Below are 27,798 nucleotides of genomic sequence, written 5' to 3' on the forward strand. Positions count from 1 at the left end.
CCGGTGTTCGGCAATGCTTTCGGAATGGAATTTAAACATTCGAAGATTTGGAAGAGTTTTTTTTCCCCCTCGGATAAATTGAATGATTGTGGAAGACCTATTGCTATAACCTGCAAATAGTTTGGTAAATGTCATCAACCACCAGTGTTCTGACCTAGAGCTTCTTGAAATACTAGTATATTCATCCGCCATTTTTACGCAAAAGTGTGACGTCAGTATTATTGCTATTGACAATTTCTGTTCCTATCCTCCCCTTTTTTTAAGGATTTGCAATAGGCTGCCTTGTAACCACTGTGGTGGTTGAGTGGTCATAGTGACAGACTCGCATCGCGAGCACCCGCACCCGATCATGACCCCGCTCTGTTCCCAGGGGAATATAAGCTAGTCACCCAGAGGGTTTGAGCCATGGCGGAAAAGCGATGCGACGTCCGTAGCACTAATCACCGGCAGACCACCAGCGAACAATAAGACACAAAGTTAAGGTGCATACGCACGTCCCCAGCAGAACTCGAAAGGGGCCCACGAATAACTATATATACACACACACACACACACAATACATATAAGAGAGACGAGATTGTTTATTGACAGCAACGGGAATCAAGGAACTTCATTGTCTGTCACAAAGACATTGTGTGTGAGATAACTTCAAAATATCCCATCTCATGCCAGAGGATCGTTGTCTGAGTCCGATGAAGGGGTTGGGTTGTTATCAGCTTGTGAGGGAACTGAAACACACATTCGTACTTTGTCACTGTTTTGTGACTGTGATTTTGTCTTCGTTTTCTATGACGTATCTATAAGGCTCTTAATTCTTTCCATTCTGGAGTGTTTTTGCAGTAACTGTAGCTTTCAGGAGGTGTAATTCTGGGGCGCAGTAGAACGAAAATGAAAGTCCTTGGTATACTCGCATGCTGTGACATAGTGAAAGACGGTTCCCTCCCCTCCACATTTGCTGGAAAACCTACTCTTATGAAAACGATGAAGGCATGAGGGGAGGAGGGCGTGTTCTGAAAAAAAAAAAAAAATAGCCCAGGTTCGAATCCTCCCGGTGCCACAGTAGTGATCAGCTGAAGTTTGTTTCCTGTGGTTTTCAACTTCGAGGCGTGAATGCGAGCCCATCTCTTCGGTCAAAAGTTTCGCCACAGAGAGCAACAGGCCTACAACGGTACAAATTTTCGATCATTACACTTTACTCATTTCACTTCTGAAATATAGATGGTAGCACTGAAAAATCAGATAATACTATATATGCACTCGGACTATCGGGTATACACACTCACACTTCCGGCTATATTCACTCGGTAATAAATTGTCCATGCTGATAGACCGGAGTTGCGCTTGATTTGAAAGCAAGAAAAGGTTGCCTCTTTTGTTGAGGCAACTTATTGCCTCAACAAAATAGTCTCTTAATTGTTTACAAATGGACGACCGCTCTCCATTATAGCCGCCTTTTTGTTCAGCCAACTCAAGATTCTTGATTTAGGCATGCGCATGTGCTTTTGTGTAGTTTTTCTGGAACGCCTTTGGATAATATCGAATACCTTCGATATTATCCAAATGAAATTTGAAATGATATTTATGGCGGCGTTGTAACTAATTTTTACTTCGAAACGAACGTCGGCCGATTGTCGTGTTTCTCCATGACACTCAGTTATGAGATGTGGTTATAAGCTAAAAGAGACCGGGGCAAAATATCGCAGGCTATTTAAAAATGAGAGAGAAAACACTTTTTTTCCTCTCTCTCCTCAACGTGTATTCAAATTAACTTACAGTTTTAATGAGTTCAAAGAAAAAGATAAACGCATTTCCTATACTTGTGGGAATTTCTATTTCTTGAATGAGGTGCGAGGAGGGTTATCGACTCGCCCGCCTTGTGAGAAACTCCCCCATTTTCGCCGCATAACGTTCGCAACGTCCATTCATGTATGATATGACTACGAGTGTTTATTTTAGTGACCGCGGCAGTTAACTGATCCGTGGAACGGCGATGACCTAGGATTCGGAACATTGATTTTTTGATGACGCGGACGAACTTTCTAGATGCGGACTTGTGATCAAATACAAAAAAAAAGTTACAGTCTTCGTTTATAAGAAGCCGATATTTCGATGATCTCGATAAGAGATTATCGATTGGTCTTTCGTCGGCGACTTAAGCCGCGTGATTGTTTCATTCCCGAACACGTGAAGCTACACCTCCATTGAACTTGTTTCATTTGTCGCGAATAATTGAACGAAAACTGTGCCACTTGGGAACAAACAACGTATCGAAACTCCTAACTCAGCCATCTTCAACCTGTTGCTCGCGAGTGCCGTGGTGATCACTAAAGTACAAAGGCTCCACTATGCTCGCATCAGATTTTGAGCGCTTGATCACCGCTTCAATTAAGCACCCTGTAAAAATTGCGTTGAAGAGTTTACAGATATGCAGATTCCAGCCACTAGTATGTCATGGCCTTCACAACCTGCAGCAGAGCCCCCAAATCTGAGACGTTCGGTAGCCCCCTCCCATAATGAATTTATAGCGTGAAAAAAAACAAAAAATGACGAGAATCGTCCCGAGGCATCCCCCCACCGGACTTTAACCCTGCCAGCCCTGCTCTTGTAGGGGCCAAGATCAAGGTTGCCACGCGGGTGCTCTTCGTTTGATGATGGGAATAGCCAATTCTCTCGTGACTCGAGAAAGGTTTAAGACCCTTGCCCCAATTACTGAGCGATGAGAGAGGATCTCATTATGTGTATCATGTTACTGGTACTTTTGGTACATTGCTATGCTATGATAAGTTTTTTATACAGTAATCGTGTTTAGCATGAGGGCAGTCTAGACGACGGTCTTGTCAAGTTCCGGATTCTGAATCTGAATCATCACACATAGGCAGAACTGTTCCTTTTCAATCTAACTAAAAGAATTCAAAGAATTCAACATCGACTAAAAGAATTCAAAGAATTCAACATCGACTAAAAGAATTCAAAGAATTCAACATCGACTAAAAGAATTCAAAGAATTCAACATCGACTAAAAGAATTCAAAGAATTCAACATCGACTAAAAGAATTCAAAGAATTCAACATCGACTAAAAGAATTCAATTCAAGAATTCAACATCCACTAAAAGAATTCAATGTTTATTCAAAACGGGAAAATGCCCAAACCCTTCTTCGTAGGGCATTCAGGGCATAAACACATGATAGGTAGGTAATGTAACCATTCCCTTCAGGTCGCCTGTGCAGGTCAACTGACGGCTCCTACACACGCTCAGTTGGCCTGTACAGGCATAACTGCGCAGGCATAACTGAGCGTGTGTAGGGCCCTTTAGACACTGGTACTCATGTTAAGGCCGAAACACGCTACACTGACGTGACGTGATAATCATGCAGTGATATCAGTGCGGTGTGTTTCGGCCTCAAGTCTCTATTAATGGTTTACATTAATTGTCTTATTGAAAACGTTGTTATGTTATAAACTAAGTTAGAATCCGATTTGTTACTGAATACTACGGGCTGAGGTTGCAATTTTATTTTATTTTATTTTTTTGTTATTTTAAAGCAGGCATTGCATGTTTTTCCCCCGCCTGTTACGCATGTATTTGTATGTACGACGAAAGATCGACATTTCTTTCAAATTACGGCATTTCACCAAACAAGAGGCGAAAGGAGGCGGGAAGAAACGAAGTCGAACAATCGATGTTGACGAGGTAAGGCAGAATAATGGTGGACTCGTGAACTTGTAAACGGGTTTCGGACAACGGCACATTCATTCGGTCATACTATTCGATAGCTCAAGCCTTCAAATTTTCCTTTAAATTGTGTTTTATAGAAGGACAGATACAGGCATTTCTTTTCTTTTCCGCTGGTGAAAAAGTTCATTCTTCTGGTGGAACAGACAGCTTGAGAGAGATTCCATTATCATCATTTCTGAGCTCACTCCGATGGCATTTTGTCATGCGGTGCCTATTTCTATAATTAGATTCACACGCACTGGAGCAAAACGACGCTCAAGGTCCAAAATAAATAATAAAATAACAGCTGTTTTTTGTTTCTATAAGGTCGGGTACCAAAGAAAACCATACATACATATGATACATTTTACTGTGCTCTACTGTTGTTTCCCCATAACAAGAAAGTCATTTTTCTGACATACCCTTATTCAGTGGTTCTCAATCGGGGACCATATGATACCCGCTCACTAATCTAATGTTAAGGTGGGGGAAAACATGGGAGTTTATAGAGGGAAGACATGGGCAGAGAGGATTGATGGAAAATTACCTGCAAAAAAAAATTTTGAATTTTAAATAAAAATTCCTAAAATTTCAAAGACATCAACAACTAAAACGCTACTGCCATGACCACCCCCGACCCCCCGCAGCAGGGCCCCCGAGTTGGGATCTTCGGCAGGCCTCACGCCAAACGTTTTACTATAGTGGAGTGTTAAAAATACAAAAATAATAAGAATCGCCCCCGCCGGAGCCTTGTCAGCCCCCACCTCTGGCTGGCTATGGCTATTGCTGTCCATGCATGTTGTAACTCGTTAGAAACCTCCTGATATATAATCGCACCCACTAGTGTTGGGAATCGCGTTGAGGAGGATGACGACGCCGTCTGGGGAAACTATCTTTCAATATAACAGACAACAGCTTAATCCTTATCAGTGATTTTTTATATCAACAACTATTTAGTTCTCTTAGTCGCCGTTTGTCTGGTTTTGCCCGTATAACGTTTCCCTTCACGGAATGAAATTCGGCCGCGTGTCTCTTTGATAACATAAAAATCAAATTAAATGAGAATAAATAGCAAGGAATAAATACAAGAGAAAATTTTCATGTCTTTTAATGTTGGCTTTTTTTCCCCCACACGTATCAACAAATGCAAACATAACCAACATTCAAGGCCTGTTTCTAACCAGTTCCTTCCCTGGGCGTATGTGAATTGTTGGGGCCTCTTGTATAGAGTGTTCTTTGAGGCAGAAGCGTACGCAGGAGGAGGGGAAGGGATACTCGTGGGCCGCGTCTAAAATACAAGAGACAGCTGATTTTGGGGCCTTGAAAATTCGTAAGACCCGGGCATGCGTCCCGTTTGCCTATGCCAACATTAATCAATCGAATTCATCATCCTAGACAGCTCATCATTTCCAAGTGATTAAGTTTTAAAATTTTTTCATGCGACTCCCTTAGCCTTTCATCGTTTGTCTGCGGCTCTCCAGAATAGTCTAGAAAAGAATCATTTCAAAGTACTATGAACGGACATATATTAATACACCAACTCCTCGTGACACCCCTATTCCAGACTATAGTTTATGCTCATAAAATTCTCTGGTAAATCTAATTCATTGACAGAAATTAAGTAAATAATATGAGCTGATAAAATAGTACATAATCATCGTGAATGTGATAAATTCGAAATATATGCGTGAACAAAATTGTATCAAATTTATCAAAATCGGATGGTTGATGATCATTCACATCGGATTTTTCACGTTTACCGTTATACAGGGTGTCCTGTAAGTACTAGCACGGCCTTAATCCCATCAACCGCGTGTCATAGAGGTATGATTCCAGTTTAAAAAGTGCTCAACAGGTGTTCAAAAATTACCCTGTGCCAGTTTTGAGAGTGAAAATACAAAGTGTTACAAAATAAAAATAAAAATCTAAATTTTTACACGGTCGCCCCCCTTATGGTCTAACCCAATTAGAAAGTTGTTGCCCTGTATCTCCTGAGGCCACAGAAAGAATTCCATGTTTCTAAGTGTAGTATTCACAGAGATATTCGAATTTGAAAAACGGAGGAAATTTAGGAAAGAACAGCGTAAAGTATGGAAAAACCGTTTTACCCTCATTTAATACTGTTTTCCCGAATTTCCCCTGTTTTTCGAATCCGAATATCTCTGTGAATATTGCACTTAGATACACGGAATTCTTTCTGTTGGTGTCAGGAGATACAGGGCAACAACTTCCTAATTAGAAGTTAGAGCACAGGGGAACCATGTAAAAATTTCGAAAATTTAGAAATAAATTAAAAACTTATTTTGCTACACACTGTATTCTCACTCTCAAAACTGGTACAGGGTAATTTTTGAACGCCTGTTGAGCATTTTTTAAATTATAATCATACCTCTATGATGGATGGTTGATGAGATAAAGGCTTTGTTATCACTTACAGGACACCCTGTATTTAAAATATACAGTAGTTATCGAAGAAAGAGATTTTCTGGATATTAGTGACTGGTGAGCTTCAGAAAGAAGAAAAGGTGGTTGTGTCAACAGGAAAACAACACCTTCTTTTGAAGCATGGGCGGAGATACGGGGGGGGGGGGAAGTGCCACCCCCGTATCTCTGCCCAGCATCAAAGGTGAAGTCGACTGATCTAATGCATATATGTATAGATGAATCAACATCATGATCATCTTGCCCCCCCAGCAATAATGACCGTGCCCCCCAGACTTCCAAGTCTATCTCCGCCTATGTTTCGAAGTTCATCTAGGTACCAATAACCAGAGAAAATATCTTTCTTTAATACATTGTATGCTGTGAAAGTAACATATTTTTATACAGTAGTTGTTTGTCATTTTTACAAAGTACATAATTCAAATGTAATTTTGAAACAAATGTTAAAAACTTCAATAGAAAAGGTAAAAGCAACAAATTTATAATTAAGGTCACTTCATTCAAGAACAAAAATCATGGAAATGGTTGTGAATTAATAAGAGCAGTTGTTAAAGGATTGATTTTTTATCACACATTCAGCAGAGCATCAATTATCCCAACTGCTTTGTTATTTTTATTCGTAAATCGTTTCCACGATTACATAATTTACAGTAGTAAGTTTTTTTTTTATTTAAAATAATATTTGCAATTATAATGTATTTTATTTTGGCTTCCCCCATTCCTTCTTGGAGTGATTTTATGTATGATCCATAACTGATTTTGGTTCATGTCTTGTGACTTTCTTTTTAGGCTGGCAACAAGATGACATAAATTGCTATAGGTTTTTTAATATTAGACATTCGTGGAGGAAAGCGACAGAAGTATGTCGGAGGTAACTATAAAATTCTTTATTTGTTCTTAATTGTTACAAACCAAACAATTCTTTTAAATCTTCAAGTTATTCAATTCCATACGTTAGGTATGTGACTAGTGTGACTGCACCAGGTTTTGGTATGGAGGAGGGGCATACCATGACCCTCATCCTGGAACAGGGCCCCCTAGGCTGGGATCTTCTGCAAGCCAGTCTACAGTGAGCTTATAGTGTGCAAAAACTAAAAATAATGCAAATCACCCCGGGCTTCAGTGCTGAAACCCTGTTAGCCCTACTTTTGTGGGGAGGGGGGGGGGGACACACAGTAATAGTACTAAAGGGAATATATGAATATCAATGTTTTTTTTTTTTGCACCACACAAGGGACTGAACTTTGACTATACAAAGACAGTATAAAAAAATTAATACGAAGGGAACGGGTAAAGTGCTTATTTGCAAGTGTAAATATTTATTTGAACGTGTAAAGAACGCTTATTTGCAGAATGGTAGAAGTGTCTGGTGTTTCCAGTGTCAAATTCACTCATTTTTCAAAATCATTAGAGGGGGGTCACACAATTATTTTCTCATTCAACTGCATACCTGGAAAGTGCAGCCCAAAAGTGATTATTGATTGACATTGGCCACACTCAAAGCTTTTAGATACAGGGTAAAAAATATACATTTTTCTTTCTAAATGGAATTTAGAGCAAGAATTCCGAGCTTAATTCTCAAATTCTTGCATTGTGTTTAAGCCTTGGCAACACTGGTATCCAAAAAATGATAGCATTGAAGGAACTTGAGTTATCAACTTGTACGACAAATTCTTGTAAATATGTGACGAAAACAGAGAGGGTTTCAGAAAATCATTTTAGAGCAGTGTTTCTCAACCTATAGTCCGTGGACTAGAGGTGATCCATAGGCAGACTTGATAAAATTATTCACACATTGTATAATTGGTATTAGAAAGAAAGAGTAATATCCATAGAGTTCAAATAAAACTATATCTTCATATACTTAGGTTTACCATATATATATCATTGAAGAGAATGCAGGAAATTGTGATCCTAAATATGGGATATCACTAAATTTTGCCAAAAATTGCTATTTATTGTTTTTATGCAATTCGCTAATTACTGCTGAAATTGCTAAAGGGTGTGGAAATGTGTGCTAAAGGATTCTAGAAATCGTACTAAAAAAATGTATTTCTCACGAAAGAAATATATTGAAATCATCTGATATTCAATGGAATGATATTTCATTGAGAAAATTTAAATTCAGTTTACAGGAATCTTAAATAATAATCTGTAAAATATAGAACATCACCGTTGTCATCAAAAACATTGTCAGAGGCATAATCATCAATGGTAATTAAAATTCCAAAAACATTAAGGACAAAACGTTAAACTTGACAAATATGTGAGATGAATGTTTTTATTTTTATTTTTGCCATAATTATCAAAATATAATTTATATTATGAAAACGCTGTGTAAGCGTTCATTGTTCATTTATATGAATTACGAATATCTTTTTTTTATATATATAGGTATGGTGGAGATCTAGTTTTAATAGAGGATTATGGTCAAAATAACTTTACTAGTAGAGTAGCATCATCTAGTTTAAAAGATTCTGGTCTTCGCTCGTATTGGATTGGTAAGTTGTTTATAATGAACACATGTGAACATATACAGTCGTTCTTCTGTATTGACAAGGGTTACGTTCTAGGGGGGTGACAGCAAATATGGAAAATTCGTGAATGACCCAAACCATGAACTTTTGTTTTTTAGGCATCTTGCTTATGCACTTAATGCCTGTCAGTCATTTCTTTCAAATTCCAGTTAATTTGTTAGAGTATAGTAATAAGGCTTCCTTCACCAATTTTTCTACAGATGAAAAACGTACACAGATGGTTCTATTTCATGTAAACAATCCATTGACGATTTAAACTTATGAAGCCTTTGCTAATGAACTGTCTTCTAATTCTCAATCTTGATCATCTTCATGGGGTATCGCTTTGGTTTTATAAGCAGTCACTTGGGTTAATCCCTCCTCCATCGATTTCTGAATTACTGTTAATTAATTTTATAATTTCTTCTATTCAGTTTATATTTTATATCAGTAAACCTTTCTCCTTTAACTTTTCAGAGAAAAGGAATACTCATAGCCCAAGTTTTTCTGTTGTTCATAAAAAATATTGGGAGATGTGACATTCTTTCTCTCAATGCTCACAGATTTGCAGATTTAATAATGACAGTTACAGTATGCAAATTATGAAGCACATTAGCTTGCATATCTTTCTATCTCACCCACAGAACAACAGCAATTTCTACATGAGAAACATATGGATCCAGGGCAATATAGTAGCAGGTGTAACTACAGCTTTGGCTGATTGAATTTTATGTTTTTATTTCTTGATATATATGACTGTAGATTCATTGATGCCATAATTATGGGAAACCACAGCAAAATGAAGCTAATCTCTGCCAGTATTTCAAATTTTTCTCTCAAGTTTTTCACTTTCAGAATCATTTAAACAACAATCTTGTGGAAACATTTGCAGAAGCACCAGAATAACCTTTAGAAAAGATTTTTTTAATGTTTATTTAATGCATACAACTTATATTTTGTTCTAATACAAGAATTGTCACTGCAAAAGTCTTCCAGAAAACTGGGAAAAAGGCAGAAAATATGTAAACTAAGAATACCGAGGGTCAACTGTACATCACTATTATACGTCACTTCTTAAGAGCAATCAAAAAGTTCCCATCTATTGAGATCCAGTTTTGCTTTACTTTCTGTACTTATATATTTAGTCATTTTTCATAAAATATGTTGCACAATTCATTCTTTTTGGTTCAACTAAAGCAAATAGTGATATTATAACTTTTTTTCACCTCAAACAAAGAATAAATTCCAAGCTGTTTTATATTCAAAACTTTCAAATAAAAATTGTAAAAAATGCTTTTACATTTAAAGTCATGCTCAAGGATTTCCCCCTTTTAAATACTTTTAAATACACCTGAAAAACTCAATTTTGAATTTCAGCTATTATCAGATTCCATGTTTAGTATTTTCATGTAATCTTTTTTTCAGTTTTATGATGATTGATTTAACCTTCTTTATTTCAAAGGGTTGGTATCAGTCGATAGTCTATCAACGAATACATTAGAGTCTGCTAGTGGCGCATTTGTATCCAAATATGTGGGTTTTTGGGATCTTGATCAACCTCAACCTCAAAGTGGTGAATGTGTTCGAGCAAAACTCAAAGGTCAATCTCAAGTGTGGGGTCTCGTTCCTTGTGAAACACTGCTTCCATTTATTTGCAGTATTAAAGCTTGTCATAGAGGCAAGTATATATTTTAAAACTATAAATTTTAGTTTAGAAGAACTGAAAATGTTTAATGAGGTTAGAATGAAAATTTATAATATGAGATTGTTAACTATAGAACACAAGAACCATATAATTATGTTTCATCAAGAGCTAAGAGTATTCTTAGTATTGCCATACACTTTTAGATCTCTGAGAAAGTTAATTGTAAAAAATCAAATCCAGCTCAAAAAAGAATAACTTTTGTTTTTATTTTCCACTCCTGTGTCATCATTTGATCATTTTTGTCGCTCCATGGTCATTTCTGCACACAAGGACTAATTAGACCGGGACCTACAATTTATTGCCGATTCCGAACAGCAGGCTTGTTTTTTATACTCATCGAGAGGTTGGTGCGCTAACCCTTCGATGGGGTCCTGTGTCATCAGCGTGAGATACTATTTATACGGTAATATTTTTTTATTATCCTACATTGAAGGAAACATTTAATCATTCAATATTGATGAACAATGAAATAATAAAATCCTAGTCGGGTGTTTAACTGAAATTCAGTGTATCCCAGTGTAATGGCTCTTGACAGAATAGGGCGTGGTAGCCCGGTCGATAAGATGCTCGCCTAAAGTACCAAAGGATGTTTAGAGGTGTCGTGAGTTCGATACCCAGTTCGCCCTTGTCAGAAAACTTTCCTGACACAGGGGTACAACAAAAAACGGCGACTTGACCGCAGCAAAAATTGCTACCGCAGGGAGTTCCCCCATCGAGGGGTTAGCGCACCAACCTCTCGATGAGTATGAAAAACAAGCTTGCCGTTCGGAATCGGCAATAAATTGTAGGTCCCGGTCTCATTAGCCCTCGTGTGCAGAAAATGACCGTGGTGCGACAAAAATTATCAAATGATCTTGACAGAATACAGCATTAATGTGATACATATACACACACACCATATTTATATACAGTAAAAACAAAAATTAATATGCATGTAATGGAATTTGATATAGAAGGAACACTAATTTCACAAAAATATTTTTTGGAGTACAGTAGATTCTCGATAGTCCAGCCATGGGCTCTTCCTGTACTCCATCATTTTTAGGCCAATTTTCTTCAAGTATAGAAGAGGAAAACATGTCACACTGCATGTCTGTATGCAAAAGTTTATATTATTTATACCGGCTTTTTTTAATTAACTTCCAGTAATCTGGTACACCTTGGTCTGATATGTGCTAGATTAGCGAGAGTCTACTGTAGTTAATTCTTTACAAACATGGAATTTTATTAACATTCCAAACTCACCTGTTTTAGAAATTTTGCATTTCTTTTTCTATGGGAAAAATTATATTCTACTTTCCTGCTTGAACTACACTTATCCAACTATAAAATCATTCTTTCTTTCTCGTAGATTCATTTCATTGCAATAACGGATACTGCATCAGTAAGAAGTTTCTGTGTGATGGTGAAGATGACTGCGGAGATGGTTCTGATGAAATGGATTGTCCCTGTGAGTTGATGAATATTTTGCTATCTTGAAGGTTTGAGTTAGTTTTAAAAGAAAGTGCCTCATAATAAAGTGGTACCTTGACCACAGTAGTGTATCAGCTTGTGAGTAACTCATATGTGAGTAAATAAGAAGCCCAAAACATAAAATGAAAAGCTCATTTGACACACAAGAGCTTAAGGTCTTTCATAAAGTCAATCACCCTGACTCCCGTTCGCTCACCATAGCTTTGTTTTGCAAATTCGCTATGCTCTGGCTCTTCTTTTTCTTTACTCTCCCACTGTCAATCTGTATCTGACTGCAGCCTTGGCTATACAAAATCATATAGAGACCCAACACAAGCTCCTTTGTTGAATCCATCATCGGCAGATCCTTCTAGGTTTGGGGTTGGTCTAGTGTGCTTTCCTTGGCTCCCAATGAAATATTTTGTGACATCTGTACATATTGATGGGAAATCTCAGCAAACTACTCAAGGACAACGTGTAGTGTGCACACACAGGGCTACAACTGGAGGGGGGAGCAGGCGGCTCTCATGCCCCGAGTGCTAAACCCAAAGGGGCGCAAATTTCATTTTGAAACCTCTCCTTCAATATTACAAGAGGGTGTCAAAATGTGCGCTTGTCCCAGGTGACCAAGCATCTAGTTGCAGCCCTGTGTGCACATGTAGACACAATTTTTACTGTACAATGGACTGCATTTGTCTTACAAGCAAACTACTTTTCTTTTGAGAAAACACAGGAATGAATGAAGCATAATGACTTTTTACATGAGCAATAATATATTGAAAGTATTTGACAAATAAACAGATCTCTGTTTTTTATATGGGTAATTACCATATATTATTCCAGGTTGTGGTGTCGCAGGGAGTTTTTCACTAATAGAGATTAATAAATGGAATAGCTTACCTCCAGAGAGGGATTGTGAATTCTAACACAATTGATATATTTAAAAAGAAGTACAGTGTAGACACAGTGGGACAAATTGAGAAGTTATCCATTCTTAGATAAGACAACTATATTATGGGCAATGAATTATGCATTAATTATTATTATTATTTTATTTATTTATTTATTTTTTTGGTGATATATTCTTTTGTATTGGGTATTTTGGTTATATTTGACATCCATATTTTTTATGGCCATAATTTTTTCAGCCACTTCGTTGGGCAATCTGCCTGTTGTGGCCTTTGTATTTGAAAGTGGAATTTGCAAAGCAAGATTTTCATGATACAAAAATCTTTTAGGAATAAATTAATCTAGTAGACTGATGAACAAATGTATGAATATAAAATATATTTTTACGATAAAAATATCTTTTAATGACATATCACAGCATAACATTTAGTTGAATAGCAAAAAAAAAGAAATTTGTTTTATTGTAATTCTTGTGCTGTATTATTTTCAGCCTCTTGTCATTTCCACTTGCAAAGCTCTGGAGATGCCATTCAAACGCCCAACTACCCCAACAGATATTATTCAAATTCCAAGTGCAAATGGACTTTGGAGGGTCCGATTGGTACAGGTATTGTTTTGCAAGTAAGCAAAAGAAATTCATTTTGAAGTTACTCCTTTCATTAAAAAGGAAAAAACAATTACCATACCACATCTGTTTCAGAGTTTCTCCAGTTATAATTGATAAAAATGACAAATTTATTGTTCATCACAAATATTCAGAAATATGTACCTGTACAGCTTCAATCAATGGAATGTTCAATCTGGAAAGTGAAAATATTTTATCAGTTTTCAGATTTTGATACAGAGTCAAATTTTGATACTGTTCAAATTCAAGTGGGTGGAAGAACAGAAGAAAAAAGTGTATCATTGGTAACATTATCTGGAAGTCAGGATCTGTCAGCCATGACATACACCACAGCTTCAAACCTCATGATAGTAAAATTCCGCTCGGATGCATCTGTGGAAAAGAAAGGATTCAGAGCTAGCTGGAAAACTGGTGAGTTACTATCCAATGATGAATTGTTGAAAGTTATTTTACCAGAATTTTGTATCAGAAAGCCTTCACAAAAAGTTGACTGAAAAACCAATTCATGAAAGTGTGGTTTCATAGCTTGTAATAAAATTCTTTTCCGTTTCAGAATTTCTCTAATTATATTAATGTTAATCCTGCCACAGAAGATTTTGTGGATTTGTTGACAGCATTCGTGGCTGTGCGTGTCTTTGTTTTAATGTTTTTAAATATGTATTCATCATAATTTTTTAGGGATTTGCATTAAGAATGAAAATATCTTTTTCCAGAACCTATAAGATGTGGAGGAGAATTATTTGCTCAGCCAACAGCACAAGTATTTACCTCTGCTATGTATCCCCAACCATACCCAGGAGGTCTTGAGTGTTTATATGTTCTAACTGCTCCACCGGGAAAAGTTTTGAGCTTAGAGGTGAGAGATTTATGTCTCTCTTTGAGTTGTGCAAGTACATAATCAAAAAAAGTCTAATTTTCTAGTATAGTGGATTCCGCTTAATGGAAACTGGTTTTCTTTGATGTTTGGTTTTTGGAATTTGAGTCTGTTTCAATGATTAAATTTAACAAAAGAACTATGTTCTCCTTACTTTTACCTTCCACGCACATTTAGTGTTTTTATCATGTATTCATTGAAATCATATTTATTCAATGCTACATGAATTAAATTACTTTGAATTGAAGATTTTAAATAAAGCGCTAATAATATCTATTATTAAGTTTAAACATTCCAACAAAGTTCTATAAGGGCACAGAGCTGATTCATAAGCATTAAAAATATTTTCTTCACTATGAAATTTTTCTAGAATTTTTGGTTAAACATTGATTGAAGATTCAACAAAGGGAACAATGCAATTTTATATTTTTGAAATTTTTTGCACATGCTATATTATTCCGCTCTTTCTATCATGATAGCCAGCCATCCGTATAACCAAAGCCATTGTGGTCTAGTTTTTCAGCAAAAGTTTTCACTTTTCAATCTTTTATTGGTGCATTATTCAGCCCTGTTTTCTTAAACTATTTGAACCCTTTCAGCAGTATTTGCACGATATTTCATCTCCTTAAAAGCCTCTTATTTCAGCAATGACCGGCTCAGAGATTTTGTAGAGCACACTTCTCAATAAAACATTTTCCCACCCAGCCCTCACCTCTTTACCTTGTGGGTTCAATGTCAGTAGGTGGGATCCTTCTTCAATTCACATTTTGATCACATTCAATTCTCTTGATTTCCTCCCAAAAGTCTATATTTTTGTGAAACTTTCACCCCATATATGATTTTTTTTCCTGTGCCAGAGCTTTTTCTCTCGTACAAATTCATTGATCTGATTAAACATAAATTTATTTTCAGATTCTAGATATAGATTTGGAACCCGAGAAGGATTTCATTCACATCAGAGATGGACCTAGTCCTTCTGATCCTCTTTTGGCTATGATGACTGGAAGCCCGCTTGAAAATTCAAAATTTGTTGTGTCTACTGCAAACAGAGTCTATGTCTATTTTCATTCAAGTTTTGGAGACAGTCGTAGAGGGTTTGCGATTCGATTCAGAGCTGGTAAGATACGTCATACATTTACTTTGTTTTTCTTATCATTGAGGTCATCAAACGATGTTTTGCATTGATACATCTGAAAATTGATTTATCATTTCATAAATTTCAGATTAGCTCATCAAGCTATGTTTGCTGGAAAATCATCATTATAAAGGAATTAAACCTCATATTATAACTGCTTTTCTTTCCAAAAATTCAGCCAAATGTAGGCCTATGCTATGTATTCTGTCTAATGATGTATTTTATTTATTGATTGGATTGTGAATAAAAAGCAATCAAAGAAGGATTAGTTGTGAATTATGAAATATTTGAAATTTCAAATTTTTCATTTTTATCATGGACTTACTTTTTTTTTCACAGGATGTGAAGTTGAGGAAATAGCTTTGGCTGGCAATTTGTCATCTCCTGGCTATGGGATAATGAACTACCCAAAAAACCAATTATGTTCTTACAGAGTCAGTTTACCTGGAGGAGGACCAGTTTCACTGAAATTTACAGACTTCAATGTTGCCTCAGATGATTTAATTCAGGTAAATCATCATATACATGAATGTTTGCCAAATTGAGCAATGAGAGCAACTGTAGCAGTGGATGTATATAAATACAATCGAACCTAAAATCACAGAATTGCTGAATATGATTGAATAACGAAGTCGGAAAAACAGCAAAACTATTTGTTATACCCATACCAACTTGAAAAAAGATGTGTTTAAACAAAATAAAACATTTTATGTGCAAGTTATGTATTTTTCAGTAATCTGAACATTCTTAAAACGAACAGATTAAAATAAAGTATTTTTTTAATAAAAATTAAAAAATTAGTTAAAATCTCAAGTACAATTGAATACATCAACAAAAATATGTGTGTGTGTGTGTCAATCATTGCCCCCCGACAAACCAGTCACGGCCCAGGCTCTGTCCTTCCAGGGATATAAGTCTTTCACCCTTGCGGGTTGGGTCGCGCTGGGGATGTTAATCATTGCCCCCCGGTACATTTGTGGACTGAGCGTTTTGAGTAAATCATTTTTTGCCAAATAAGCATGCAAAATGTGAAGTCTGTTCTCTTACTAAAAGTGCACGCACGCACACACACACAATTTAATCCAATTTTTTTTTTTTTTGATACCTCAGTTTTTTTTACCCACATTTTTGACTTTCAACCAATTGTATAGCTGCAATCAGTAGTGTTTTGAATTCTCAAAATTTATTTGCAAACGATGAAACTACCACAACCACCTTTCAAATTTTGCTTGAGAATAACAAATTTGCACTAAAGGTGGTTTGCAGGATAGATTCTCTTGGGAATAAATAACCTCAATCCTTTTTTTCCTAATGAGGTTTCTACAAAAAAAAAATTTGTAGAGAAAAATAGGAAAAAGTGAAGCAAAATAGGATTTTACAATACTCAAAACAGCTTACTAGATGGTCTTCCAAGGAAAGAAAGGAGACATTATCAGTTGCACACAGGTAAATTTACTGATAAAAAGATTTAGATAAGATTACAAATAAATTTGTGACAATTCCACATATGAAAATGGTCAAAAATTTGTTATTGGCATACTTTGCTGAAATATGTGTTCTTAAGTGCTCGGAAGTTCAGGCAAAATGCCATAAATGTTTTTTTACCTGTTTTCAAACTTTTTTGGTAAAAATGCCTTTTTTGAATTTTTCCTGCCATAAATGCCTGTTTAGACATTTTTTTATGTTTATTCGTGAATTACAGAGGTCATACTCTGCACAACTTAAATTTATTTAGTATTCAGAACTTCAAAGTATATTGCTCTTTCTAAAATCTTCAACCCTTCGCACCAATTCTTATCAGAAACCCTCCCCCCAACCCATTTTATAGCCATAGCCTTTTTATCTCTGTTTCACATACATATTTTTTTTTCAGGTAGAATCTAACATGTATTGTCAAAATTGCATCAAGATTGTAAGAGTTCTTGTTTACACAAACAGAATTAATTATGAGACTAATTGAAAATATTCACTAGTGCTTTGGCCAGATGGCATTAGGCATGAATGTTTTTGTTTCAGACAAATGCAACTTATGTCTGTGAGAAAGTTGTGAATGGCTACAAAGTTTCTTTATATGCTCTTTGTGCATAACATGTCTTGTTCACGCATAGCACAACATTTTAAAATAATAACTGACCGGTCCCAGGAGCCCACCAGTTGACGTCATGGCTCCAACAGGGTGGGATCAGCTCTGACAGGGTTCTAGCTCCGGAGTCCATGTTATTCTGATTTTATTCTTTTAATCATAAATGTAGGTATGCAAAAATCATCTCTGGAACTGGAGCAATCTTTTAAATCTATACAGACCAACTGAATATAAAGCTCAACATTTGAAAATTTTGAGAAAATATATTATTATTATTATTATTATTTTTGAAATAGTTCCATATGTAAACGTTATCGTTTTGGTATAAATATTCTTTAATTTTAGTGAGCATTATTTTTTATATGATAACTAATTACTAGGGCTCGGATTTTTTATGCCCCTAAAGATGAAACGTCGTTGCTAATCAGTAAATTCAGGTTTTTTAACCTATCAGCTACAACGTTTCATCTTTAGGGCATAAAAATTTGAGATCTACTAATTGCATATTAAGTTTCGATGTAATTTGATCTTTTGGGGGGGGGGCACAAACTCTTATTTCTTTGTATGGTTATACAAATTTAATTTGGTAGATAATGCAGTTATTATAATATATTATTAAAACAGTAGATTGAGTGAGTGCAGTCAATTTTTTAGTCCATCTTTGGACCCTTAATAGCTTTAGCTTTTAGTTATTTTTCCTTTTTTCCATTAATTATAAATATCCTTTTTTAGTGCTTTTTTGCCTACCTATTTTTCTCATTTTTCGTGCCTAAACTTCCAGGCTCTAGTTATAAGCAATCAAAATAGCATAGATAAGCAATACGAAATTCACGGAACATGGAAAAACTTTGTTATATGTAAAAATTCATAATATCAGTGTTCATTATAAGTGAGTCCACTGTATACATTTAATTTTTTCGCAGGTCTATGATGGAGTAAGTCAGGAACATGGTACCCCTTTACATCCCGGAATGGGATTCAGTGGATTAACTAGGCCAATGATTACACTTACTGCAAGTTCTGGCAATCTTCTAGTCATATTTTCTAGTAACCCAGTTAACATTGCTCGAGGCTGGTCAGCTACTTTCAGTGCAGGTAGAGATGTCTTTTTATTATTTTATAAACAAATGCATTCAAATACCAAACAATCCTTTTCCCGCTCCTGTGGTTAAGGCATTGACAGATACTTCCTCTTTACAAATTTCTATGTTAAAAAAAAACAGTTCCAATGAAGTTGCATAACTTCACAAAAAGCTTGCACTTGTTAATCCATATGCAGGGTGAACATACCCTGGGAAAATTTAGAGATATTTGGAAATGTAGAGTCCTTTCTCTCTGTGTGTGGGTTCTCAATACAAATCTTTCCACCAATCTTTCGAAATTTTGCAAGTATACAAAACAGCCCCACAATTTAAATAATTGGCTCTTTTAAAAACTTTGAACTTAAAAAAGTAGTGTTTGAAATTATCAGGAAACAGCTGAACCATTGTTTTCCTATTTATTAAGGTGCATGAGGAAAGGCATTTCCTCTCACTAAAAGGTAAGGAAACCCATTTTGAAGACACATCCAATGCTCGATAAAATGCTTCCAGCAGGAAGAAAAAAGTGGGGGGGGGTTGTTTAATGCTTTTAGAAAGACAATATCTCCCACAAGCAGAGGTCATGTGTAGGGAAGAATATTTTCAAGGTTTTTTAATCAGTGATGTTCACCTCTTACATTGGTTGGCTTTTCTCGCATTTCACTTGAATGGATGCCCATTATTTTATTGGCCTGAACTGTGAAAGATTTCCATAAATGCCTATAATAGTATTTGTTTATTTTTATAAATTTCAGACTGCCCACGTATTGCAGTTGGTCAAGGAGCTGTAGCTTCCAGCCGAGAACAAACATTTGGTGCAAAAGTAAAATACAAGTGTCCTCTTGGTCAAGAATTCAGTAGTGGTGTGAAAGAAATAGAAATTGAATGCCTACAAAGTGGACAGTGGAGCGTTTCACACATTCCTCGGTGTCAAGGTATCTATATTGTCATTGTTTACCCATCCACAGTAATAATTCATTTGCTCTATGTGTTTCTATGGGTAGCATGATAAATTGACATCACGAGAACCCAGGTTTGATTCTTGCATGCGGCACACTGGTTGTCTGCTGGAGTTGATTTTCTGTGGTTTTCCAGATTTGATGAATCAAGTCAATCCCCCATTTAACAAAGTCTCTTCACAGACAGCAATCCTGCCTACAACATTTGAGATTCAAGTAGAATTTGAGCAAGCAAAATAACCTGCTGAATTGTTGCACCTCCTAAACATTTCCTGAAGGATTTTCTAATGAATCAGTTCATGGCGGAAATTATTGATAAGTTCTAAAGTACTGGATAATCCAAAAGTCACGCAACCCATTTTAAAATATTCATTTTTAAAATGCTATCAAAAAATAAATATAAAACTATATAGTTTGAATAATGCAACATTTGTGGATACAAAAACACAGTTTATTTCAAAATGTTACGACATATATTCAAATTGTGAGCCTTTTGCATGAATGGAAGCTCTCATTATTTTTGCCAGGTTTCTGGCAACTTTTCTCAGGACACTCACCTTTTCAATCTTCGATTGAATGTTTTTTTTTTAGTTAATCAATGAAATAGGGATTATTCTTGTGCATTTGTCTTCAGGTGTCCCCACTAGAAAAAATCAGAGGATGACAGGTGCAGTGATCTTGGTGGCCACAATCCTTTGAAATAAGGTGATCATCGAAAAGTGTGTGGAGTAATCCATTGTCTCATCCAGATGTATGTATGACAGGTTGCTCCATTCTGTTGCAAAAAGAAAAAATTTTCATTTCATCCAACAATGCAAGGAAATACAAAATAATATAGCCTTGTACAGTTTCCCCGTCCCCCATTTCTTAAAAAAATAGACATACAATTTCCTACGGCATGAAATTGAGCACCACACACTGATTTTGATTAAATGCAGTGTCTTTTCATGATAGGCATGCAGATTTTTGGTGCACCAAATTCTGATGTTTAATTTGATCTAGAGCTTTAGACTTTGGAACGACCCAAACATGACAGGCACTAAACTCCAATTTCTTTAGGGCTCTGTGAATACTACAACATTTCACCGTTTTGTGCCTTTAATTCACATATTCCATGTTGGCTGAGTACAGGAGGAAGCCCACTTTGCCTGCAGTCTTCAACATTTCCAGTTTATCAAAAATGGGACACCAATCAGAAGATTGTTGTCTTATTAGGCACATAAACATTTAGAAATTCATTTTTAATGGCTTCAAACGAATGAGTTAAAAAATATTGTTTAATCATAAAAATTCTTTGCTTCTGGAAAAAAATATCTTGATCATACAACAAAGATCCACAGAGAGTATCAGTGAGCATGGAAAATAAAAAATAAAACGTTTTTCCATCCTGAACAGTATAGTGCTGCTGTCTATGAAAAAACTTTTCATTTACTATCAGTAGAATTTGAGAAATTAATTTTTTTATAACGGGTTGCGTGACTTTTGGATTATCTTGTATTTATGATAGGAAATTGAGAAATCATGTTTAGTGTTTAGCGTCCAAGAAACACAGTCTCTGTCTTCCATATCGGAAGTGGAAGTGGCAGATGCCAATATTTTTGTGCCTGAAACATACATACTACAGTAACATACAAAGATCACTTGCAACATCAAGTAAAAATGATAAGAAACTTTCATGGTTAGTGTAAGGATGGGTCCAGATTACATAGAGCTAGATAAGAGAGGTTCTACTGTATTTCAGTATTGATGATGGAAGAAAATTTTTTAGGCATATCATTTGGATTATACGAAAAAAAAAACTTTAACCAAAACATCAGCAATGAAAAAGATGTTTACTATGTAGCAAAGATAATGTAACAGATCAAACATGTCAAAGTGGTTTGTGAAAATTTTGTTGCATGAAATTTTTTGCCAGAGGATACTCTACAATCATTTTACAGCTGTTGATATCAATCAAATGCAGGTCAGATTCAAACAGACCCAAAGAATGCAGTCACACCTGGCTGCAAAATGTTATTAATCATTGAAAGTGATTAACACTATTTTGCATTGACTATGTATTGCATTTGCAATTACTGCTTAACTGTACATGTACCCTGTACACATTTATGCATTTGCAAAAAATGTGTGAATTTGCATTGCATGTGGAATTTAAATGCATTTGTAATTGATTGCATAAAAATAACTTATAAAATGTTAAATAATGAAGTCCTAGCTTAAAATTGCAATAATTTATATGTATGTATCAGAAATATGATTCTTGCACCATATATTTTAACACACACATATGTTACAGGATCTACAAATTGTTTTTCACAGAGCTACAAAACACTGAGCCCAATTCTGATTAAATTGAAATTGCTTTAGAACATTTTGTGTTGTGCTGGGCAGCAGATGATGCACCAAGTCAGAATATTCAAGTTAAGTCTTAAAAACTGTACCCATCTGTTTAGTTATACAACCAGTTTAATTTTTTGAGTTTTGAGTAAATAAGTAAGTAATGAGTAATAACAATGAGTAAATAAGAACATTTTTAACTCCATTTTCAACATGCAATTTTTATTTAAATTTGAAGACTTTGTTGCTGGAATGAATTGTGTTGATTCTGTATACAAATTGTGAGTCAAGCAAAATAACATAGCCCTCATGTCATAGCCATGACAGCACATCAAAAGCCCCAGTCTTCACTCATAAAAGTTGATGTCTAGGGTTGTTTAATAGGGTCAGAATTGGGACATCACTAACACTTTATCTTTATTAAAAGCTTCTTTTTTTTTAATCTTTTGATGTGATGATAATTCATAGGAAAAGAATCAATTATATACTGAGGTTTTTCCTTAATATAAGCATTAAAAAAATCCTATTGTGTCTTTTTTTGCCAAGAACGGTACTGTGGCCCTGTTCCTCAGATTGATAATGGTTTTGCTGTTGCATCTACAAATGTTACATATAAAGGTTCAGCCACATATCAATGCTATGCTGGATTTGGTTTCCCGAGTGGAATGCCCACAGAAACTATTCATTGTACAGAGGAAGGAAAGTGGGAGAAATTGCCAGTCTGTCTTGCATCATCTTGCACTCCATTACCCGAAACTGCACATGCTACACAAGTTGTACTGAATGGAGCTGGACGTAACTATGGCACTGTGGTGCGTTTCGAGTGTGAACCAGGATATTTTAGGATTGGAGCACCAGTGATTCTGTGCATGAGTGATGGTCAGTGGTCTGCATTCCCTCCACAGTGTGAAAGTATGTGAAGATCTTTATGGATTATTACATTTTGATTTGATTAATGTTTGTGAAATATATTTATGTGTTTCATTCAATTCTAAATTGATAAACATTTGAAGGGAAAAATATCCTGTAATTTTGTAGGATATGCGAGTTATATAATCTTTTGTCTAACCCTCAAACTGCTCTCATAAGAAATAGATGAATCATTGTGATACGGAAGGGCAGGGGATTTTTCCCTTGCTCATTATGAAATGGTATAGTTCCATTTATATTAATATGGTACATTTGAACAGTTTCAGGGTTAATGCTGAATAATAATATTTTACACAGATTGTATTAAACATAGGTTGGCTGTTGTTCTCACCAACTAATTTTACTGAACACAAATTTAAAAAAAAAAGTGGAACAAATTATAGCCAAAGTTGGCTAAAGTACTTAGAATTAATTTTGTCAAATTGAGTATGAAAATTCCAAGAAAAAAAATTAATTTCAGTGACAAAAATATCAGATTTGAATCAATTCAAATTCCAAAGTTTGCACAATGAAAAAGAAAGATAATTGCAAAAATTAATTTGGCTGTTTTCTTTTTGTCTTTACTTTATTATATGATTTTTTTTTTATTTCAGGAGCTCAGTGTCCCCTTTTACCAACCATAGAAAATGGATTTGTTGTGGAATCACAGAAAACATTTTTCTTTGGTGACATTGCCAAAGTACAATGCCATAGAGGTTATCGACTTGAAGGCAGCCCCGTCATAACTTGTGGACCAGACCAAAACTTTACTCAAGCACCAATTTGCGCTGGTAAACTAACATATTTAATAGCTTGTTTAGTTAAAGCATTGAATATAGTAAATTTAACCATTATCATAAACTGTCAACCACCTTTTTACTCATTATTCATTTATAGCAACAACAACATGATTAAAGGATTAATTTGTGAAATTAAAGCATCTTTGATTAGTATAAACTTCATTCTGTGCAACAGATTTTTCAAGCTAACTTGTGAGGATATGGAGCATAATATATTTGACTAAAAATTCTACTGTAGAATGAATCACTTCTTTGGAGAATACTTACAATAGCTAAAAGAATGAGAATTACTATGTTATCGTATGCTCGGTTCATTAAAAAAATGGTGAATCAAGTTATTAATTTGTCGGCCTTATATAGAGGGGAAGCTCATTACTTATTTTTCATGGAGACTCAATTGATTACAATATGAAATTGCCTGCACTTACCACCTTCATAAAAATTTACACATATGTCTATCGGCACATTAAGGTTTGAGACCACTGACTTATAACTTATATGATTAGCAGAATGTAAAAAATTAATCCAATTTGTTTGTGGAAATATTTATTCAATTTATTACACACACACACAAAAACCCTGTCTTTTAAATTTTAGTCTAGTGAAATGTTGACCTTCCCTGACTAAATTTTCTGATGGTTTCATTTATCTTTAAATTGTGTTACTTATTATTAAGTTATAAAAGTAACAAGCTGTAAAATGTGACATTTCTTGATGCTCAAATTATTCTTCCAGATATCAATGAATGTTCAGCCTCCACTTGTGATGCAGCATCCACGGTTTGTACTAATACTGCTGGTGGATTTTTCTGTAAATGCAAAGAGGGCTTTGAACCAAATTTCGGTAGGAATTATTCACCACATTCTCTGTATATATTTAGTGTATGGTGTGTGTATATTTTATACTAGAACATTGTGATATTTTATATTATTGCACAAATGTTGGGCCTTTATTGGATCCCAGTATTTATAATTCATGAAGACTCCTTTAATCAACATCCAGGATCTGTGAAGATTTTTTGTGTTTTACTGACCATTAAAGAAATGTAGATTTTAACCAATGTAGATTTATAAAATATTCACAAAAAATAAAATAAATAAATAAATAAATATATATATATATATATATAACAAAACAAATTATGTTAAATATTTGATAACAAAAAACAAATTTTGCAAATCCAGCAATTAATATATCATTTTAATGAAGGTCACCTTCCATCAATAATGTGCATTATCAAATAAATATAAGAGGAAGTAAGAAAATAAAGGGAATTTTCAAAATTTGAACCAGGTCATTTGAAAATAGAACAAAAGGAAATATTTCAAAATTAAGTGAATTTAATTTATTACCTGCTTTGAAATAAAAAACATATTGATTTGGCTGTTAATTTGTAACTATGTTATTATGCACAGATTGTCGTCCTGTTGGAGATCTTGGCCTTAGTTCTGGAGTTATACCTGACACAAGCATCAAAGTTTCAGGAACTGAAGCAGGATACCATAAAAATGTTTGTCCTTATTTTCAATTGTTATATTTTTATGAGTTTTTTTCACTCATGTAATTTTTTGTGGCTCTTGTCGAATTTTATATGTGCTATAACACATGTTGCGCACATTTCAGGCAGTCTCTGACAGCAATGCTATTATGCAATTTTTTAATTTAAATAAACAAGCTTCACACAGAAGTTTTGATAAATCAGTTAAATAAGTTTTCTTAATTTTTTTTTAGTTTGATAAAATTATTTTTGGATATCATTTTTGTTTATTTTTAGATGGTCAGACTGGATAGTTCTGGAGGATGGTGTGGAAATATTCCCAGACCTGGTCATAATTGGGTTCAAATTGATTTACGGGCACCAACTGTTGTCCGATCACTTCGCATTCAGTCTGTTATGAGGGCTGATGGAGCTCAAGCTTTGCCAATCAGCTTGAGGCTTCATTATACTGATGATTTGACTGATGTTTTTAGAGTATATAGTGATAGCTCTGGCAGAGTAAGTAATTATTATTATTTATTTATAAAAATTGTTTTTTTTTTACTTATGTCTGTAATTATTGCTGCAATGCCTACTCACAGCTTTGTTTTTTTCTTTTTTGCCACTCAATGAGAGAGAATATATGGAGGGTTAAATTTAAAATATCTTAAGTATCATGACAATGAGAGGATAGTTTTAGACTAAAGATTCCAGACGTTCTGTCCATATATGTGGGGTTTGTGTGTGAATGTATGTTTGTTGGAGGGGGGGGGGCTGCTATCTTCAGTAGTGGCAAGAGCATAGTAACTGTGATCTTATTGGCTGTTCAGAGATGATCAAGCTCTCTCATTTTTCTCCAGTTTAAGATACACTTATTTAGCTGTTACACATTTTCTCAATTCTTCCTTAACTTGTCTTATTTTTTAATAAATTATCTTATAAGGAGCCTATTTCTATGTTTTTCTTCATTGAATGGGGGAAACCCAATAGAACCTTTTTAAATTCAAAAAGAATGTTTAATTTTTTTTCTGTTTCAATATTACAGCCTATACAATTTCGTCCAAATCCTGATGGGAGAACAGGTGCATCTGTTGTACACCTTCAACAACCCTTGGAAACTCGTTATATTAGAGTTGTAATAATGGAATATGCATTGTCACCCTGTATGCGTTTAGAACTAATGGGCTGTTCAAGACAAGACTGTGTTGGTGAGTTGTATAAATGTTCTTGGTATCTTCTCATTTTCCCTTTTTAGAATGATAAAAGCAGGCTCATAAAACATATTTTATTTATTATTATTATTTTTAAAATTTTCATAGATATTAATGAATGCTTGAAGAAAAATGGTGGCTGTGACCAACGATGTATAAATGGTCCAGGAAGCTTCAACTGTCTGTGCAATGTGGGTTTTGATTTATATGTAGCCAATGGCACAGCAGACTTTTATATCCCTGGTAGTGAAACTGGTATGAAAGACGATGACATTTATAAAATTAACAAGTCTTGTGTCCGTAAGTATCTACTATGCTTTCTCATATTAAAAACATAAATCACATGCTTTGCTTCAAACTTGATATGTGTTTACATGCTATGTGTAAAATATCTGACATGTATATCAATGCTTTGAATGCTTAATTAACTTCCCGATGAATTTTTTTCACACAATTTTTGTATACCACATTCCCCTGCATTAGCTGCATGCCGGAAAATTTGAGTCACAGATTGTGAAGAACTCTTGAATATTTTGACTCTTAAGCTTATATTAGTTGTAATCCTGCATTGTATCCTTGTATTAAATGGCATTGATTATCTATAAAATAATGAAATTAATTTTTTATTTGCATTTTAAGCAGCCTCCAGTGTAATGTGAAAGAAATTTATCAAATGAGTAATTTTATACTGGCATAGGAGGAAGGGGGGGGGGGAGGATGAGAATTGTTATTTTTTTCTATGAAAAAATCTTACTCTCCCCCCCAGAGAGCATTAATTTGGCAACTTCATTACTTACTTTCAGGTGCTAATTTATTGATTATTTTTATTGATGTTAATTTTGTTCTTTGCAGCCAAGATGTGTCCTGCTCTTACTCCTCCAGAGAATGGGATTATATTGTCCACAAAGCAATCATTTCATTATGGGGATGTCGTTCATTTTCATTGTGACTTCGCATTTGTGATGGTAGGAAATCCTACCCTTATTTGCACAAGTAATGGAGCATGGAATGGCACTGAACCAACTTGTGAATGTGAGTTGTGAATAGAGTTAACAACATTTTGTTATAATCAGCACTGTTTTAATTATACAATTGTTCAATAAGTAATACATATCCTACACACAACCAAAATATTTTTGGTCCTTAATTATTAATTAATTATTTTATGACTCGTCTAAATCATCAATTGTGAAAACAAATTTTGATTATTTGGCAGTTTGTTTTCATGACTAACCCATTCCAACTAGAATTCATTCTTTTCCTAAGAATCAGTTATCTAAAAATCATCTTTTTCTAAGAATTATTTTTCTAAGATTGCTAATCATGAGTTGATCTTTTGCATCAAATACTAAATTCAGTGATGAGTTTTATCAGAGACAAAGGCTCATTGAAAACTTCATGGCAATAAGTTGTTGTGGCATAAAGCATGTTACTTTAATGGTTATTTACAAACAAATGCAGTACTGATGAACATGATACATTTTTCAATACACTTTGTGGAGCTTTGATAAGAGTGATTTTCCTTGTGGCGTATCTGAAAGCAACTGCAGTTGTAAGTCAGTCTCCCA

General features: G+C 34.9%; 1 protein-coding gene across 1 annotated transcript in view; it reads left to right on the forward strand.

Annotated features, from left to right (window-relative positions):
* The window catches only part of LOC149086485 (uncharacterized), a 112,809-nt gene that overhangs the window by 35,225 nt on the left and 49,786 nt on the right, over positions 1 to 27,798 (forward strand). Inside the window, exons 3-21 of the mRNA XM_089255922.1 lie at positions 6,949 to 7,030; positions 8,554 to 8,660; positions 10,138 to 10,353; positions 11,732 to 11,830; positions 13,232 to 13,362; positions 13,567 to 13,777; positions 14,080 to 14,222; positions 15,153 to 15,357; positions 15,715 to 15,884; positions 18,382 to 18,553; positions 19,293 to 19,472; positions 22,380 to 22,745; positions 23,357 to 23,533; positions 24,278 to 24,385; positions 24,958 to 25,052; positions 25,317 to 25,538; positions 26,065 to 26,227; positions 26,339 to 26,530; positions 27,083 to 27,262. Of these exons, the coding sequence (XP_089112048.1) occupies positions 6,949 to 7,030; positions 8,554 to 8,660; positions 10,138 to 10,353; positions 11,732 to 11,830; positions 13,232 to 13,362; positions 13,567 to 13,777; positions 14,080 to 14,222; positions 15,153 to 15,357; positions 15,715 to 15,884; positions 18,382 to 18,553; positions 19,293 to 19,472; positions 22,380 to 22,745; positions 23,357 to 23,533; positions 24,278 to 24,385; positions 24,958 to 25,052; positions 25,317 to 25,538; positions 26,065 to 26,227; positions 26,339 to 26,530; positions 27,083 to 27,262 (3,219 nt within the window). The remainder of the gene's footprint in view (positions 1 to 6,948; positions 7,031 to 8,553; positions 8,661 to 10,137; positions 10,354 to 11,731; positions 11,831 to 13,231; positions 13,363 to 13,566; positions 13,778 to 14,079; positions 14,223 to 15,152; positions 15,358 to 15,714; positions 15,885 to 18,381; positions 18,554 to 19,292; positions 19,473 to 22,379; positions 22,746 to 23,356; positions 23,534 to 24,277; positions 24,386 to 24,957; positions 25,053 to 25,316; positions 25,539 to 26,064; positions 26,228 to 26,338; positions 26,531 to 27,082; positions 27,263 to 27,798) is intronic.

Source organism: Pholcus phalangioides, unplaced genomic scaffold (genome assembly GCF_987345545.1).
Source record: "Pholcus phalangioides strain wild (caught in Gottingen) unplaced genomic scaffold, Ppha-v1.0 ptg000004l_1, whole genome shotgun sequence".
Taxonomy (NCBI): Eukaryota; Metazoa; Arthropoda; class Arachnida; order Araneae; family Pholcidae; genus Pholcus; species Pholcus phalangioides.